Source organism: Calypte anna, chromosome 6 (genome assembly GCF_003957555.1).
Source record: "Calypte anna isolate BGI_N300 chromosome 6, bCalAnn1_v1.p, whole genome shotgun sequence".
NCBI lineage: Eukaryota > Metazoa > Chordata > Aves > Apodiformes > Trochilidae > Calypte > Calypte anna.
This window is the reverse complement of record NC_044252.1, coordinates 2,047,246-2,064,448: the sequence shown is the minus strand read 5'-3', so window position 1 is coordinate 2,064,448 and position 17,203 is coordinate 2,047,246. Positions and strand designations below refer to the sequence as shown.

Genomic DNA, 17,203 nt, shown 5'->3' with positions numbered 1-17,203 from the left:
GTGAGCCCAGGAACTTGAAGAACAGATGGTACTTACTGTGACCTGTGCTTGTGAGGATGGAGCTCCAGGGACCCATGAGGATTTTCAGAGGTGGCTGCTTTTAAGCTCCTTGCAGTACTTGTGGATGAACAGGAGATCTCTAAGATGACAGAGCCTGTTGTCCAACATATCCTGCTGGATACTGGGTCGAACAAAAGGAATTGGGATCATAGCCTGGATTTCTCCCCATGCTTTTTGCAGTACACAAACTGGAATAACAGCATTCAGACTCTGAGAGTCCCTAGTTCCTTCCTGTGCAGGAAAGTGCAAAGCCCACACTGACTTACCATTCTTTGATGAACCCTAGCCATTAATTTTTCATCTCTCCTGTGATACAAGCACAGGAGAAGAGCTTTTTTTCCCTTTCTTACTGCTGAGATCACCCTTGAGCACTCACCTGGACACTGAGAGTCATGTCTCAAATGCTGAGATCTAGCACATCCTGTGGGTTAAGCACCTGTTTTCTGCTCCCATTTCTGTATAATATGTAGAAGAAAGCCAGACACATACCAGTACAAAACCAGGAGTTACTGTATGACAATTTTTTATTTATCAGTATCAAATTACATAGCAAAGTAATGAATGCAGTGTCAGATCACCTCTTTCAATACTGTAAATACAAACAAAATCTGCCATATTTCTTAACTACCCAAAGTAAATTAAAAGTTTAAAAATGTGCGTTTCAGAGATTCTGTTTGGCATATCCTGTCAATATATCCTGCATAAATATTTCTGTACCTCATTTTCACTATGTGTACCTTAGTTAAATACAGCCTCTAGAAAGCTCACATGGAGGAGAGAGACTCTATCTGTATGTTTTTGTTTATCAACTCATGCATCTGCCCTGAAATCCCTCAAAGTTCCTGTCTGCTCGTTCACCTGACAGATGAATGTGGCTCTGCACCACACCCTGCTCTCACACAGTGCCAGACCAAGGCCTCTGACATCACTGCAAGAGGACTGAACACATGCCATCAGCTTCAGATCAGGTCTTGAACTGATTGGCAGAATAGCTTTTCACTTTCATGGAGGCTGGGCTGGATCTGATGGCCAGATCTGCTACTCTCAGATATATAGGAAATTGCTGGGACATTTACACTGCTCTTTACACTTGCTTGACTCCACTATAAAGAACAATTCCTGGTTTATAACGTGAAGTGACAAATAAAGTCAGATCTGTTGATTTCACTTAACTTGAGTAGGACTTGGCCACAGCTGGATACAAACTAGATAATTCAACACAAGTATTTTAATGGTGTTAATCAGCAGTGTCATTTACATGGGAATTCCTTATAAACCATGTCAACAGAACATCTTTTTCTGGTGGATGAGAGAATAAGCTTCACCTAGCACTGCTTTCAAAAGTTAAGACTACCAAGACATTGTAGTGGTATGAAAAGGAAAACACCATAGAAATACATATTTTGTTTAGAATACAATGAACAGAAGTACAGAAGCGTTGATGCAGGTAATTGGAAAGGTGAGGAAAGGGAAGGAGGAAAATTTTAGGCAGCGGTCCCATGGCAACATGGGCATTACTCTTGATCCCTCCAGTCCACCAGCATCAGTGGAAGTCAGGCTTCTCTGGGAAGGTGCAACCTGAACGCTTGATGATGACACTGGCTGCATAATGTCCTGCCCGGATGCACTCGGTCACTGGCCGGTCATAGACAAGCTGTGAGAGAAAGCCTGTGGAACAAAGCAGGAGGGAAAGAGAAGGAAAAAAATGGTTAGATCAGGTTTGTTGGGTGCCTGAGTTTGACACAGGGCAAAACACTGGAATACTGGCCTCACTGTATGTACACAGCTAGCCTGGCTAGTGTGAATCTAGAATTGTGCTTGAGTGACCGACTGAGTTGAAGGGCTGCTGCTCTCATCTCTACCTGTACTTGCCATTTGGTAGCTTAAAGTAAATAAAAGTTAATTAAGACTAATTTTTATTAGTGAAAATCAGACTCCTAGAAATCACTGGGAGCTGAGTTTTTTGAAAAGCAGAGTGCCTCCTTAAATTAATACAAGCAGAGAGTCCTAAAAGGAGATTAATCATAGGTACTTGGAAAAGTTGGGTAAAAGTGGCACAAAATTTATTTTTTATATATCAAGTCCCTCTTGTTTCTGAAACATTTCTTCTTGGCTGAAACTATTGTCATCTAAAGCATGACAAAACTTATGGCAGAGGTGAAATATGTGTTTTAAATTTGGAAGAGGCTTTCAAGATGTGAAAAGTAAACTTAGTATCTTATAATTTAAAACTCCACTCTGTCATTCTAGAGGTAATACTTTATTCCCTTTTATCCTCTTTCTAATTCGTTTCAGATTTATCTTTCCTCATCCAATCACAGAAGGAAAGTGAGACTTGGCCAGGAAAATCAGAATTCTAGCAAGCTGTAACATGTTCTTTTTAAAGCTTTCATCCACCATTTCACGTTCCTGTGTCACACTCTGACAGGCCTTGGGCCTTGACAGTACAAATCTAGTCTTGAAACCATGTCTCTCCCAAGCACTATGTAGCTCACAGGTGCCAATTTCTGACCTATGACAAATTTTGAGTCAAGATGGCATGTTTTGCTAGCTGGCTTTCAAACACACTTTCTCTGTTCAGCTTGGTTCCTGTTGGAACAAAGACTCTACATTATATCATGATGCTCTCATTTAACCTGTGCTCCTTTTGAAGATACGTCCTCTCCTGGAATACTAGAGCATGTTTTCAGAATAAGATAAAAATTATTTTATTCTATGCAATAGTGGCTGCTCCTTGAAGATTAAAAATAACATGGAAAATAGGGTCAGATTAGTGAAGAAGAATAATACTGGTGAGCAAAAGACCCTGTTTTGTTGCACTGCCAAGACAAATCTTGGCTCCTCAGTAAGGACTGATAGTGAAAAGAAGCCTAGTGGGTATATATATTTTTTTCCAAACTGTGCCAAATGGGAGGAGAATTTGAAACTACTAAATCTAGAAGTAAAATATTTTTCATTGGAATAGGGAGGCCATAGAAAGTAGGTGTTTTAGTTGACAACTAGGAGAAAACACATATGTTTCTGATATCAGTACTTTTCCAGAGAACTATGTATTAGTTGGGATTTCACACTAGCTGGGAAAAAATGGTTAAGTCCCTAAGCACTAGAGGAGAAGGCAGGATTTTCCAGTATACAAAGATGAGAATCTGCAACAGGAAGAAACTGCTGTGAGTGCTATCACTGATGGCAGCCAGGGGATGACAGACCACACAACTGTGACAGGATGGTCCAGCTGTAATAGTTGGGTAACAGTTGAGAAATTCAAACAGCATGCCTGGCAGAAATCAGACCATTTCTGAATAATGAGATGAAAATGGTCTGCTCTCCATTAAATCAACATGCATTCTTAGGAGAAACTTGGATACGTGGAGAATGCAATCATTAAATTTAAACTGCCTGGGAGGCAGGAGCTTGCCAGTGTGCTTCTGGGTGGCTAAAACTTGAGAGCAAGTTGTAACCCTATGTAAAATGAGGCTGTTAAGACAGTCCATTTCTGACTCAGTAAGTACTGAAGATGCACTGGGCAGGCCTCCAAAGGCAAACACGAGGCTGGGTTTTTGTGCAGACCATGAATTCAGAGAGGGTTTATACAAGAAAGAACAACTGTCCTCTATGCTTGTGACCAAGTTGTCGAACAGATGAAGGTGAGAAAATCCAAGGAGCAAAGGACCATAAAGCACAGATTATTTTTCAATACCAACTAGTCTGGGACTGTCATCACCTCCCAGGCTCACTATAGATTTAAGCTAGTGTCTTTTGTTTTCAGTGAAGCTATTTCTATACATAAGATGTATTCTGACCTAAGTGAAAACAGAATCAGGTGAAAAAGCATCCTGTTCTAATTGGGGATAGAAATGAGACATCTCTGTGATTTCAGAGCAGTGGAGAAATGACATTAAGTACAGCTGTCATATATGAGATGTGTAGAAACTGCAGTGGGGAGTTTGCCCTCAAACCATTCTCTTGTCTGTTGAGTTTCTTTTAAAAGGTATGTGTTTCAGAGATGAAATAGAAATAGCAGTATCTGACACAATATCACATGGAATGACAATACAAACACACCTATCACAAACACAGAACTGCATTACATACTAAGACGAGGCAGTTGGCAAACCAGACCCCGAGGGAACACCCGAAAGCACTGTTGTTTGAGCAGAGAAACAAAGAGCTCTACCAGGTTGACCGCCTCAGCTGTAGAACACTCATTTTAGTTAATGCAGTAAAAAGCAACATGGTCAGAGTATAATTCAGAGTTTGCCTCCTCCAGTGTATAAGTAACTGTGATGCAAACCCCATGAGTCATTCTCTCAAGGCATGGATTCAGATCTTTGAGTTCCAGCTGAAGAAGTTCCTGCCCCATCTGTTTTTTACCACCCTTCTTTGCTGCTTGCATAACCTGCTACTCTCCCCAAATGAGCCAGATTAAACAGTGAGTTGTTAACAGCAGATCTTTGCTAGCCCAGCTGGGTTAAACTGAAGTGGGTTAGTGAGTGCTCAGACAGCTCTACCAGGGAGCAAGGTGGCAGAGGGAAGATGATCAGCAGTTGCAGGTTGTAATCTCTTTAAGGTGCCACGACTGGAAATGCAAGGAGATAACTGAACGTGGCTTCAGGCTTACTTCACATTGCTCCTACAGTTTCACAGGCAGAAAGGGCAGGATTGAACTCTGATCCTGTACCACAGGCCTGGGATCACAGCAGTAGCTGGTCCCCGCACATACTGAAGTAGCACAGCAGCTGTTTTAACTTCTGCCATGGCCTGAACTAGTTCCTGGCTGTCACTGGAAAGGAGTGCAGAAAGCACTGGTGTATTTTGGCTACATAAACCAACCCCACTTCAAATATTTTACCAAAGCAACTTCAGGCAATATTGTCTGCCATCCTCTGATTGCAGCTGCTCTGCTCTAGCATTTCTACACCTCTGAAGCTGTGGATGGTGTTAGGTGCATTGTGTACCACTCTCTTTGCTCTAGAGCACAAAGACAAGGACAATACTCAAGGCTTTCCCTATTGTCTGCCTCCTGCCCTGACATCCAAAGTGTTTATTGATTATGGGGTAAGAGAAACAGTAGTTGCAGGATGTCCAGTAGGCCCTTTTGCATTGATTAGCATCGGGGTAAGCTTTCAGAGCAGACTGGGATGCCTGTTGTCCCTCACAGATATGGACAGCCAAGTAACCACCCCATCTCTAGTCAGAATAAGAACTTATTTGGAACTGTGACCAATCCATCCCACTTACTCAGCATCTTCCTGGAAAAAAAAGAAAAAAGCAGCTTTAAACCTTAGAGTGGTACAAAATGTATGTGCATTCCTGGTGACTGTAACACACCAATAGCTATTTTTGGCCCATAATTATTTCTTTTCTGCTCAGTAGAGAAAAGAAGCTCTGAAATCACTTTGCTCTCAAAAGTGTGCCTGAAATAATTGAGAGTTAATCTTTATTATTTCCAGCTTCCTTACTAAATATGCTCGAAGATGATAGTTGTAATTTTTAGATCTGAAAACAGATGAGGGACAGAAAAGTCAAGTTGCTTTCTTCCTTTTTGTGCTCACCACCAAACAAAAAGTTCTATAAAACAAGTGCCAGAAGTGGTGCTTGAGCCTCAAAGTCCAGACCCAAACCAAGGTCCTCACTAAAACCAGATCAAATCCCTCAATGTAAGACACAGCAAGAAAGTCCACTGAGTGACACAAAAGGCATCATCTTTCCTTTCTTAATGAGGGCTGAGGAGCACTGAAAAATTATTAAAGGAGAACCAAGTTATTTTCTTGTGTCCAGCATAATAAATACTTCAGAGGCAGATTCACTGAAATCAGTGATATCTTTGAAAGCTTTGTTTCCAGATTATCAGTGATAATTCTGAATGAACGCCCAGTGCTCGTGCAGTTGGATAGGAATGTGGGAGTCCAATAGTGGAGATTTTAAAACAGTTCTGGTCTGCTTCAGTAATGGTTTAACAACACTTTAAAAACAGCTAATATTGAAGCCAAATGTTTAATTTCAAATTGTACACTTGACAATTAATTTTAATGACTGTTAATTACTAATGCTGGCTGGAAATCTGTTTATAGCCTTCGACACCCAGCTCCCCCACTACTCGTCTTTCTGCAGTTTCTCTCACACTTCCAACCTTTATAAAATGCCCGAGGCAAAATTAGTGTGGTGTTTGTTTTGTTTTTTTTAATGCAGGAGAGAAAAGCAGGAAAAAAGCAATTATCAACTGCATTAATTACAAACAATTACAAGCTGACCCTGAGCCTGAGCCCCTCAAACTCCTGTTTGTTATGTGATCTTCCTACTCTTCCAGCTGAACCCTGAAATGCATAATACAATCCAGCAAAAATTGTCCCAGCCACAGAACAGACCATGAGCAGCTGAGCTGCCCCTTTATATATATATATATATATATATATATATATTTGAAGTTTCTACAGCTTAATTTGTGAACTGCTTTTTTAAAAATGGTGTTATTCCACCATGGGGTCAGTTGCAAGCACCTTTTCACACTCTCATCCATATACAGGATTTATCACAGTTGCTCAAGCACTCATCTATTTTTATGTGATCCCACTAGCTTTCCAGGCCAGCAGTGTGGGAAGATGCAGCTTTCAAGAAATATTACCCTAGCAATTTAAAGCCTTGTAGCTGATATGACTGAGGCTTTTTTTGGATGTCTTGTAGGGCTGTTAAGAGTGGGTTAATGTTGTGGTAGCACGAGTCTGGTCAGTTGTAATCAGGTGGTTGGCAATGCTGGTGCCAAAAGCCAAGCAGCCACCCTAGATTTTGTAAAGGATGTTGGCATCAGATGATTCTGCAATACAGTCACTGAGTGACCGTACGTCAACATGCTGAGGTTTCTCCTTTTTTAATTTTGTGGCAGATGGTGGATATTACAGCCAAGAACTGTGGTAAGCCAGAGGCCCTGCCCATTGCTATCAAACCAAATGTTGGCTATTCTAAATGGAAACGTTTTTGATTAAGGGTGGGTTTTGGCTTCAGTTTCATGTATTTTGGCACTGTGGTCTGACATAGTCGGCTTACAGTATATGAGACAAATTAAATGCAAGTGTCTCCAAATACACTATACCTCTTTCAGCCTTCACACACCTTAGCACTTTCTCTCTCAAAATGCAGTGTAAAAAACATTCCACACATGTATGTTATTAACTACAAAGGTATAAGTGTACAAACAAGCATCTTTCCATCACTCTTAAAATCAAATGTCTCTGTGCTTCTACAGAACTGCAGTGCCAAGCTAATTGCAAGTGAGAGAAAAAAGGTTACCAACCCTTTCAGAAAAAAGCAGTCATTTAAGATGTATATCTAACAAGTGGCAACCTTGAAATTTCACTCTCATTGAAAAGAACACTAGAAAAGCCTTCCTGAGTATACCACTGGAGGAAAGTTTTAATAAAAACTAATTAAACTACAAAAATCTCAAGTGGTTAACTGATTTTAGGGGCTAAATTTCTGGCAATTCTAATTATCCTCTTGTGGCTTCACTTAGTGTTTCGCAACCATGACAGATGACAATGAAAAACTGCAGTTAAATTCATCCTCCCTGACACCATGCTAAGCACTAGCTTCTCCCTCTCCAAGTAAAATCAATACCATGTTTGAGTAAACACGTTTACAGCTTTATTAGGATGTCTGCTTGTTCTGTAACAGCTACTTGAGGCTGTGGTAACAAATCGACTCAACTCAGCTAAACCTAGAGAGCTGAGTAAGAGGCTCATCGATAAGGTTGTTATAAAAATAAACTGCAGGAGATCAGAAAGCTGGAACAAACAGCCTAGTAAATGTCAATATTTTTACTTTTAGAGAATGACAAACCCATGAGATCACAAATAAAAAGTTTCAGAAACCTTTTTACTTTGCTTATACAATGATCAGGTGCTACATGCATTTCACAGTCTACATACAACCCTCTTGCACAAATTTATCTTTTAATCACCAGCATGAATACTACACCAGTGTCATGCCAAGAAAAGCAGTTAAGAGTTGTTACTGCTGTTCTGCCCCTCTTGTTTTCTCTGTATTTATGGACACATTTTGAACACATTTAATTTCTGTAGGGGCCATTCAGATGGGTGCATGTCCTCCTCAAGCTGAGGTTACACAGTCATTGACAGACACGTGCATAAAATATAATTTTGCATTTACTGGACAACTAGGAGTAAGTGAAAGGAGTGTTATCAGTTCAGCAGCCCTTTCCTGGCATGGACACATGGTGTGGCACAGCAGGCCCTGTTGTGTAGCATCTCTGTTAAACTCCCCAGCACATCTTATTGTCCAAGGAAAAGAACTGTTTCAGATTCAACATGCTCCAAGAAAGATGGGATGGAGGAAGCTGATAATAAATTATAACTTCTGATGGTTTGGTCCTATTTTTATGTTGACATGATGAATTTTGGGAAATTCCCTTTAGGATCAGAATCTGGTGGCTTTGGGCTTGTGTCCAACAGCCAGGATCAGGGGAAAACATTTGATTAAAAAAACCCAACCTGCCAAGTTCACAAGGAATATTCAAGGCACTGTACATGCCAAAACAAATACAGGTATTTTCACTGCAAGCATCCTCTCTAGCTATCTGAAAAAACCTACTTTCTAGGTTGATATTTCTCTTTGTTTTCCTAAAAATATTTCCTAGAAAGTTTCCTAGGAGGCTTTTTCTAAAGCTGAAATTATCCTTAGCCATTTTTGAGACATCAGAATGAAATAAGCTTTCCTTTATTAGTAGCTGAGGAAATTTTCTGAGCCTCAAAGCAGATCTGTTGTACTGACATTAACTGGGGCAGATTACTACACTTACTGCTTGGGATAAGATGCAGAGAATTTAACTGATTTAATGCAGAAATAATGAAGTTCTAAGCATAACAAAATGGAATACTATGCACTACCCTCTATTCAGTTTTTAACACGTATCCAAGCACAAAAAAGGTTTGGTGAATGTAACTTTATAGTACCACTGTTTTTCTTTTATTTCTTTTTTTATTGCAACCATGCCATCTTCCCACCTCAAGTATGAGTCCAGTTCACTGTGGGGGAAGTGAACAAACTATGGGAGATGTTACTATCCTGTTATACATCAGAGGGTAAGGATCCTGCCAGCTGGTACCACAGCCTGGGAAGTACCTTTGTGGTCATTGTGTCCATCTCCATAGCACCAGGCCAACTCACACGACACATGAAATAGATAACATATTTCAGTGTATTTTTATATTTCATGGTGTGTTGTTGTATCTCCTGCAAATACAGCATCAGCTTCATCTGACACATTGTTTCTTAGGGGGCTCTATCCTGCCCTGATTCCCAGGGGAATGTTCTTGATGATCCAATCTGACTCGTGCCTCTGCCTCTACTCAGAACACATTAAACTAACACAAAAATATTAGCAACAGTCTGCAAACAAAGTAATAATAACTCATTAAACTAATTTCTAACCTTCCACATGAACATTTTTTTCTCGTTACATGATTTTCTAACACATGACATATTAACATAAAAGAAAATGTTATGAGGTTAGGGATAACAGGCCTGACAAAGTATTTTAAATGGTGATGATTTGCTTTGAGGCCTTAAGTCAATTTGTAATTGTTCCATAGCTATTACAGAAAAAATTGGAACTTTATAATTGGTTTTGAAAAATCTATTTTTAACACAGTAGGTTTGGTGAGGGGTTTTTTTGTTGTTTGTTTTGGGTTTTTTGTTGTTGTTTTGATTTTTTGTTGTTTTGGTTTTTGTGTTTTTTTTTTTTTTTTTTTTTTTTTTTTTTTTTTTTTTTTTTTATTGTATACAACCTAATTCATGTTTATTTCTCTCAAAGCCTGTCCAGAATGTCACTGAAGTTATGGTGAACTAAATTAGGCCTTTTAAAACCCAATTTTGCAAAACACTAATCCTCATGCTTCATATTGATGCTCCCTTAACACCAGTGGTGTCACTGGCCAGGAAAGAGACACAGTGGCTAAAAGGACCAGGTCCTGCTTTAGAATTAGAAACTTCTGAGGGTTTTTGATTTCATACACTTCTCCTTTTAAATAGATCTCTCCTTTCAACATGTTATTTTAAAAATGACAACAAGTGTACTCATGTTTCACCTTACATTAACTCTACCATGCATTTTTCTGGATTGCCTTTAGATGGTATAGGTGTAAACTTCAGTTACCATATTTAAAATACTGTATTTTGGTAAAAAATACATATTTAATAAAATGAAGATGAACACCTAGAAACCAAGAGAAGGGGAACAATTAAACCAAAACAATTAAACCAGACTGGATTACAATTAGAGTTGGACAGCACTTGTCAGTAGAGAAAAGCATATTGTTTCCAAAGAAATAATTGTGAATGGAAACAGGAATTTGTCAGTGGAATTGGTAGTAAGCAAAGTAGGGAATTAAAAAGAAAACAGGAGTATTCCATGTTTTTTCCTGAGTGATACCTTTATGTTTTTAAGGAGCTGCAATTCAAACTGTAGCAAATGGCTGAACTAATGCTGAGATTCCTAGTGACTGGTTACACTATTGATCAGAATAGTGATGTACCTCTAGCTGAGACTGAGGAAAATCAACTGGGAACATATAATCTGGTCATTTTCTAGTTTGCAGAAGGTCAGCTACAGAGATAACACAGCCATCTAATAGCTTAGATTTCCATGTGATGTGTACCTGAGAGAGTCAGGAAGGCTAGCAGAACACAGGGGTACTAAGTCATGACCATGTTGACAAGTCCTCCCCTAGCAAGCAAAGACTGCTGCCCTGCCTGCAGCTCAGCTTTTAGACTCACAACTGTTTATAAACCCAGAGTATTAAAGATGGGCAAAACTGGGCTGTCAGTCAAGATGCTGATGCCATTAAGAAGGTATTTTTATTTCAAAGCTTCCTATCTCATCAGCCATGATCTCAGTAACAACAGGATTGCTCAGAGGCAATTAGCCACCCCTGTTGTACAAATGAAGACTAAGAGAGTGCTGATTTCTGTTGTAACATTTGTCTTTACTTCAAAGAAAAGACTGAACAATTCAGCACCGTTTCCCCTTGTCTCTCTGCTCGTGAAGATAAATTTTTGTAGTGAAAATCAGCCATAACAAGTTACTTGCACATACATATTTAATTGCTGTCACCAAAAAAATACCCCTCACTCCCAGATAGCAAAGAAAATTACATCTCAGAGCTCTGGTGTTAACAGAAGGCACTACTTCACAGCAGTGAGATTTAACCCACTGTATTTCTCCCTATCAAATGTGATTAAAAAATGATGACAGCTTCCCAAGGTATCTTAAACAAGTGTAAAAACCTTATACAAATAAAAGGCCACTGTAAATGGATAAATAGCTTCTGATATCACACTCTTGCTGTTCAGTAAAGAACTGTTCCTAGTTCCTTGAACTCCTGTTTCAACAAGGCTAGAATGTTCTAGGGATGGGGCAAGTACCAGAAGGAGGGCAGCCCTTACAACAGAGATTCAAATACAGATGAAAATACAACAAATAAGAGGAATATTTAATTTCCCTGCAATGTTTTTAGTGAAAACAGATTGTTCTGCAATCTGGAAGAGGCCCATAAACCCAGTAAGGAACCTCCTTCATAATTTAGTCACAAGCTCACTTATAATTTAGTATTCTGAAAAAACACTAAATCACCTGTCTCTGCTAAAGGCACTATCAGATCTTTTTGGGATGTTTAACCCTCCTGGTAAACTCTTGCCCTCTGAACTGACTGAGGCTGCATTTTCAAAGGAGGAAGAAATGGCCCCTGGGAATCTAATTCCTACAGTATCAGAACTCATAGGACCATAGCACAATTTAGGTTGGAAAGGGCTCCAGCCCCTGACTTATAGCAGCATCAACTCAGATCATGTAAGACCCCACCTAGATTATTTTTTTCATTATTTTAAAGATTCTTGCATTCCTTCTATAAATCACATATTCTGCAGAACAACAGTATGAGAATTATCATACTGGATTCAATTCTGTTTCCATTTTTATCAATAGTATACTTGCTTAAATCTACTGGCTTCAGTCAAGGTATTCCAAAGTTATATCAGTGTGTTCAGAAACCAGAACCAGACCTTTTTCTAAAACAGGTTTCTGAATCAAACTTCTAGTGGTAGAGGAGCAGTGATGAGCAATTATTCCATGCATGATAGATTCTCTACAAACCTAAAATTATATTTCTTGTGCTTTGTTTTTACAAACATGCATAGATGTATAATAGATTCAAAGAATCTTTCAAGGTAAAGATATTTTAATGGATTTTCAAGGTAAGTAGTATTTTAATGTTTTAACAATGTACCAAATACGACTTAGCTCTGATATCAAAGCTGGATATTACTTTATAGGAATTCATTTGCATTTACCTCATGAAAACAGGCTCATATTTGAACAATATGATGACCTTTAGGCAAACTCTTAGCAGTCTCCAAGGTCTTTATCTAATTTGTAGAGGCATTTAGATTAAGATAGAAAAATAATGTTTAGAATGCCCCTTTATATTAAAGATGAGACTTAATGGTTTTATCGAGCCAGTTTGGCACCAGAAACAAAAGGAGGAAACTATTTCCACCGAGCCCTGTGGTCTCTAAGGAAAAGGATGCCATGAGGGACACTCACACAAGGACAGTACAAAAGATGACAACCCCTCTTTTGTTGCTGTCCCTTTCTTCTATCAGAGCAGATCCCTTACAGCTGAGACAGTAGCTGCCCATCTCACAAGACAGAGAACTGCCTATTCTGTAAGCACGTGCACCAAGAAAACTCTGAAGGAAGCTTTCAAACTATTGCTAGCAGCTTTGTGAGGCTCCTTGGTAGATGAAAGCTGCCAATGCAATTGTTAAATTGACAGGTGGTTTGAGCTGCTGACCTCAGCTTTGATACAGACAGAGGCAAATTGCTACCAGCTCCTGTTGGGCACTGCACAATGCTCGAGGAACAGCTCCCTCTGTCTCAGGATTCCTTTCCCTTCAGAAGGGTATCACATCTTTATGGCACAGTGATAAGTAACAGACACTTGCTGTGATCGTTCTGTCACCGCTTCCTCACGCTCCTTTCAAATGATTTGTGGCTGCATTTCATACTTTAGTACTTTTCGTGCAGTGTCTGACTAAATCAGGGTAGATTACTAAGTCAGTGTATTTGTATTGACAGAACCTGAAGACACATTGATTTTGCACCTTCTCCTATTCATTTATTATGAACTTGCTACCCAGTTCCACGGAGCAGAAGGATTCTAGGGCAGAGATTTTGCAGGCAGCAGGGGCAGTAACTATCAGAAAAGATGCTTTTTGTTTGTCTTAGGGGAGTCCAAACAGAAGGCAGACTTACTCTGGCTAAAGAAAGCAGCAAGGCATGAAGGAAAGCATAAGATGGCAAAGCTGTCTCTGTGGCAGTCTATATATTGCCATTAAATATGCTTTGATTATCATTATTGCAAAGGTTCAAACTGGGGCTAATTAGTAATAAATAAATGTTAATTTAACGAGTAATAGAACGTTCCCCAAACTCTACAAAGGAAGGCTGTAATTCCATTAAGAGGACTCTTGTGACAGAAGCCATGTCAGCAAAGCTCAAGTGATTTATCAATGTCATCAGAACCCAGAGGTGGAATTGCATCTTTAATTCATGGGTATTTCAGGGATTTAAAACCAAAAATCTGTGGTACCTCTGGAATCCACAAGAGGTGCTGAGATGCTACAAAGTAAATAATTACTAATGCAACTTCCAAAAGGTAGCAGTGTCTGTCACTGGAAACCAATAAAGGCAGAACTCTGTTAAGATGGTTTAGAGAAGTGGGGTTTTTAGCATAAAGATACCTGCAGCAATTTTAAAATCTAATTTCTCACTCACGTACTGCACCAGCCTGAGTGGCAGATGACTTGCTGCCTGCAGTGAGAGGCAAGAAATTCAGAGATCTTCCTGGTGCCAACTTAATGAAAACACATTGCAGCTGAAGCCTGCAGTTTATTTCTTGTTGCTCACTGTTGGAGTGAGCTACTTCTCCTTGGAGGCCAGCAGCTTAATGTTCAGAAATGCTGACCTCATGAATCAACTCAAGAGAGTTACAACTGCCCAGAAACTTTGTGTCTTTCAGGTTTTTTCATGACTTTTGGGTTTCAAGACTTTCAGAAGTTAGGCAGGTTCTTAAAAAAAAAACCAAAAAACCAAAAAACCAAAAACCAACCAAAAGCCCCAACAGATTTTTTATTTTCTGTTTTCACGTGGAGAAATACCCAAGGAGTGATTTGTCAAGCTGGCATCATTATCCAGAGGGAATTTCCTTACAAACTGTGAGTTACACCTTTGGAATAAGAGTGCCTCCGTGAAATACTTTTCAAAATACAAGAGAGTCTTACAAACCTGGCCTTCTAATAGAAAATAAATCCTGGGGAATGGGGTTGGTTCTCATTATATCTCACCTTCCCCCATCAGACAAGACATGAGCTCCAACAAACCCACTGCTCAGTCATGTTAATTTACCAGTCCCAGAGAAACATGGGAAGCTTTGCCATGGGACTCTTGTTCTCTGCTGTTTGACTAAAGGAACTGTATTTCCAGAAGACTATACTATAATACCAAGTGCATTTTTGAGTTAATGGATGAATTTTGAAGCATTTAACTACAAGAAAAAGAAAATAAAACTATTAGGTGTCCTGTTGCTTAGGTAGTAACAACCTGATAAAAACTTCAATCAAAGAAAGAAGCTAATAAAATCACCCAAGAGAATATTGCCTTCCCATTATAGAAATTCTGTCAGGACAACAACTCTGCATCTGGCTCAATGCTAGAATCAACAGAAGATACAGATGTTGAGTAGTATTAGCAACATTACTCCACAGGGCTTCCTGGTAAGGAGACAATAAAGAACTTTTCCTGTTGCAAATATGTACTTTGAAAACACATGAAAAGTGTGATATAGATAAAATACAGACATTTCCCCTAAATGAAACACAGACCAAATCAAAGCCTATCCAGTCCAGTATCCTATTTCTTACACGTGGGAAGGAAAATGAAATGACTCCATGAAGAAGGAGACCAAAGTATTTGAGACTAGAATCAGCTGTGCATCTAGACTGCTACAACTCCCAAATCTCCCATCTGGACTAAACTCAGGCAAATCTGTTCTCTGAGGAGAATAAATGACTAATTTATTATTTATGGAGTGACAGAGCACTGAGGTATCTCAGGAGCTAATGAAACAACCACAGATACTCTAAAGCTCATGTTGCTTTGAGAGTCATGGCAGGGAGAAGTATGGTGCAACAAGAACCTGAGCTCACCCTCCAGTACTCAGGTTAGAGTCCAACCTCAGTGATTTTTCTGACAGATTTTCAGCTGCTGAACCACCTCCTACTAGCGAAGCAGCAGCTGTGCTCCTTTCTTTGCCTGGCACCTTGATGGAGAGCTGTACAATGGACAGCATCACACTTGTGCACCATCCAAAAAGCATCTAATGCCTCAGTGCCACTTTTGGGGAAACTGAGGAAAATAATGTGTTTGTTATGCTCACCCCCAACACACTGAAGCTTGCTCTATCCAGACCTGTTATCTCAACAGCACTTGGAACAAAGGGAAGACCTTATCACTCTCTTCAAGTACCTGAAGGGAGGTTGTAAGAAGGTAGGGTTTGGTCTCTTCTGCCAAGTAACAAGTGACAGGACAAGAGGAAATGGTCTCAAGTTGTGCCAGGGAAGGTTTAGGTCGGATATTAGGAAAAATTTCTTCACCAAAGAGGTTGTCACCCCCTAGAACAAACTGCCCAGGGGAGTGGTTGAGTCACCATCCCTTGAGGGATTTCCAAGATGTGTAGATGTGGTGCTGAGGGACACAGTTTAGTGGGGGACTTGGTTCACTGTTGGACTGGATGATCTTGAAGGTCTTTTCCAACCAAAATAACTCTCACCTTCTGTGTTCTGAGTAATTACTGAAGTCAGTACTTTAACCTTTCTAAGAAAAACAGCCGCTTTGGCAGTATCAGGGAAAAGGATACAATTTAAAGAGGAAGGGTTATGAGAGACCTGGTAGTTCTTAAAGCTTGAATATTTGGTAGTAATAGTATTCCTACAGCTAAACTAGAAAAGAACAAAAGTAGAATTATTAAAAAAAAAAAAAAAGTCAGACACATGAAAAGCTGCTTGCTCCTGAGGCAAAGCCTGGTTGGTATCTCCCACCTTGCTCACCTGGGCCCTACCCAGTATTATTTTATCTTCAGGATCTGAATGCAAAATAGGCAAGAACTTTTCTCTTTCCTCCCCCAAAAAAACAACAGCAGCTTCCTAGCAGAGCTGATACACAGAGCATGTGTATGCAAGGACAACCACATGAAGAGGATCTTATTTATGTTGTAGTCACTGCTGCTCACCCGTTCAAATTTAGTCTTGTTTGTGATTTAGGAACAATAGTGACAAGTGTGCACTAAAAGGTGCATGAATAATATGACCAAAATGTTTCTATTTCTGTCCTTTTTCATTCATGAAAGAACCAAAGCAGTGAGCAATAACATTCCTATTTTCAGCCAGATTTAAGCATGTACTGAAAATCTACCATTGCTTTAAGTGATGCATTGATTAAGGATGGAATTACTCACCTGCTTAAGATTAAGCTTTTGTGGAAGACTTTCTTGAAGTAGGACACAACTCTGCAGCTTTAATTTGGTAACACACTGCTTGTTATCCCCTTCATAGCTACCAGACAGCCCTGCAATTCTATCCATAAAAGCTCTTTGGTAATGTTTCCAGTAAATTAGTGACTAATGAAGCTCCTTACAGCTACTAGGTTCTGGATATTAGAGCCTTCAGGATGCAATAGTGCATCACAGATCTACATATATGAAGGTTACATGGAATGATAGAACTTTTGGATTAGATTGGGTTTTGGCTTATATTGAATCATTTTTTGAAACAGGCATAGACATAACATCCTCTTTTTTCCTTAGAGCTTGTGCCAACAAAAATAGTAAGTTTGCAAATGGATATTAAGCAATGCCAGATATTTTCTGGATTTGTTTTAACAAATTAACCCTTTGTGTTCTTTTCTGATGTCCAAATAGTTGTATTGGAAGCAGATGTTCTACCAAAATTGACATGATCAGAAGACATTATGCTCATTTATTAACATACTGTTTAATATTCACTACAACCTGTTTTA

General features: G+C 39.4%; 1 protein-coding gene across 4 annotated transcripts in view; it reads right to left on the bottom strand.

Moving 5' to 3' along the window:
- Positions 1 to 566: 566 nt before the first annotated feature.
- ADK (adenosine kinase) overlaps positions 567 to 17,203 on the bottom strand; it is a 231,355-nt gene continuing 214,718 nt past the window's right edge. For all 4 annotated transcript variants that reach the window (XM_030452818.1, XM_030452820.1, XM_030452819.1 and 1 more), the window contains one exon: positions 567 to 1,728. In XM_030452818.1, coding sequence (XP_030308678.1) covers positions 1,604 to 1,728 — 125 coding nt within the window. In that variant the 3' untranslated portion in view covers positions 567 to 1,603. The remainder of the gene's footprint in view (positions 1,729 to 17,203) is intronic.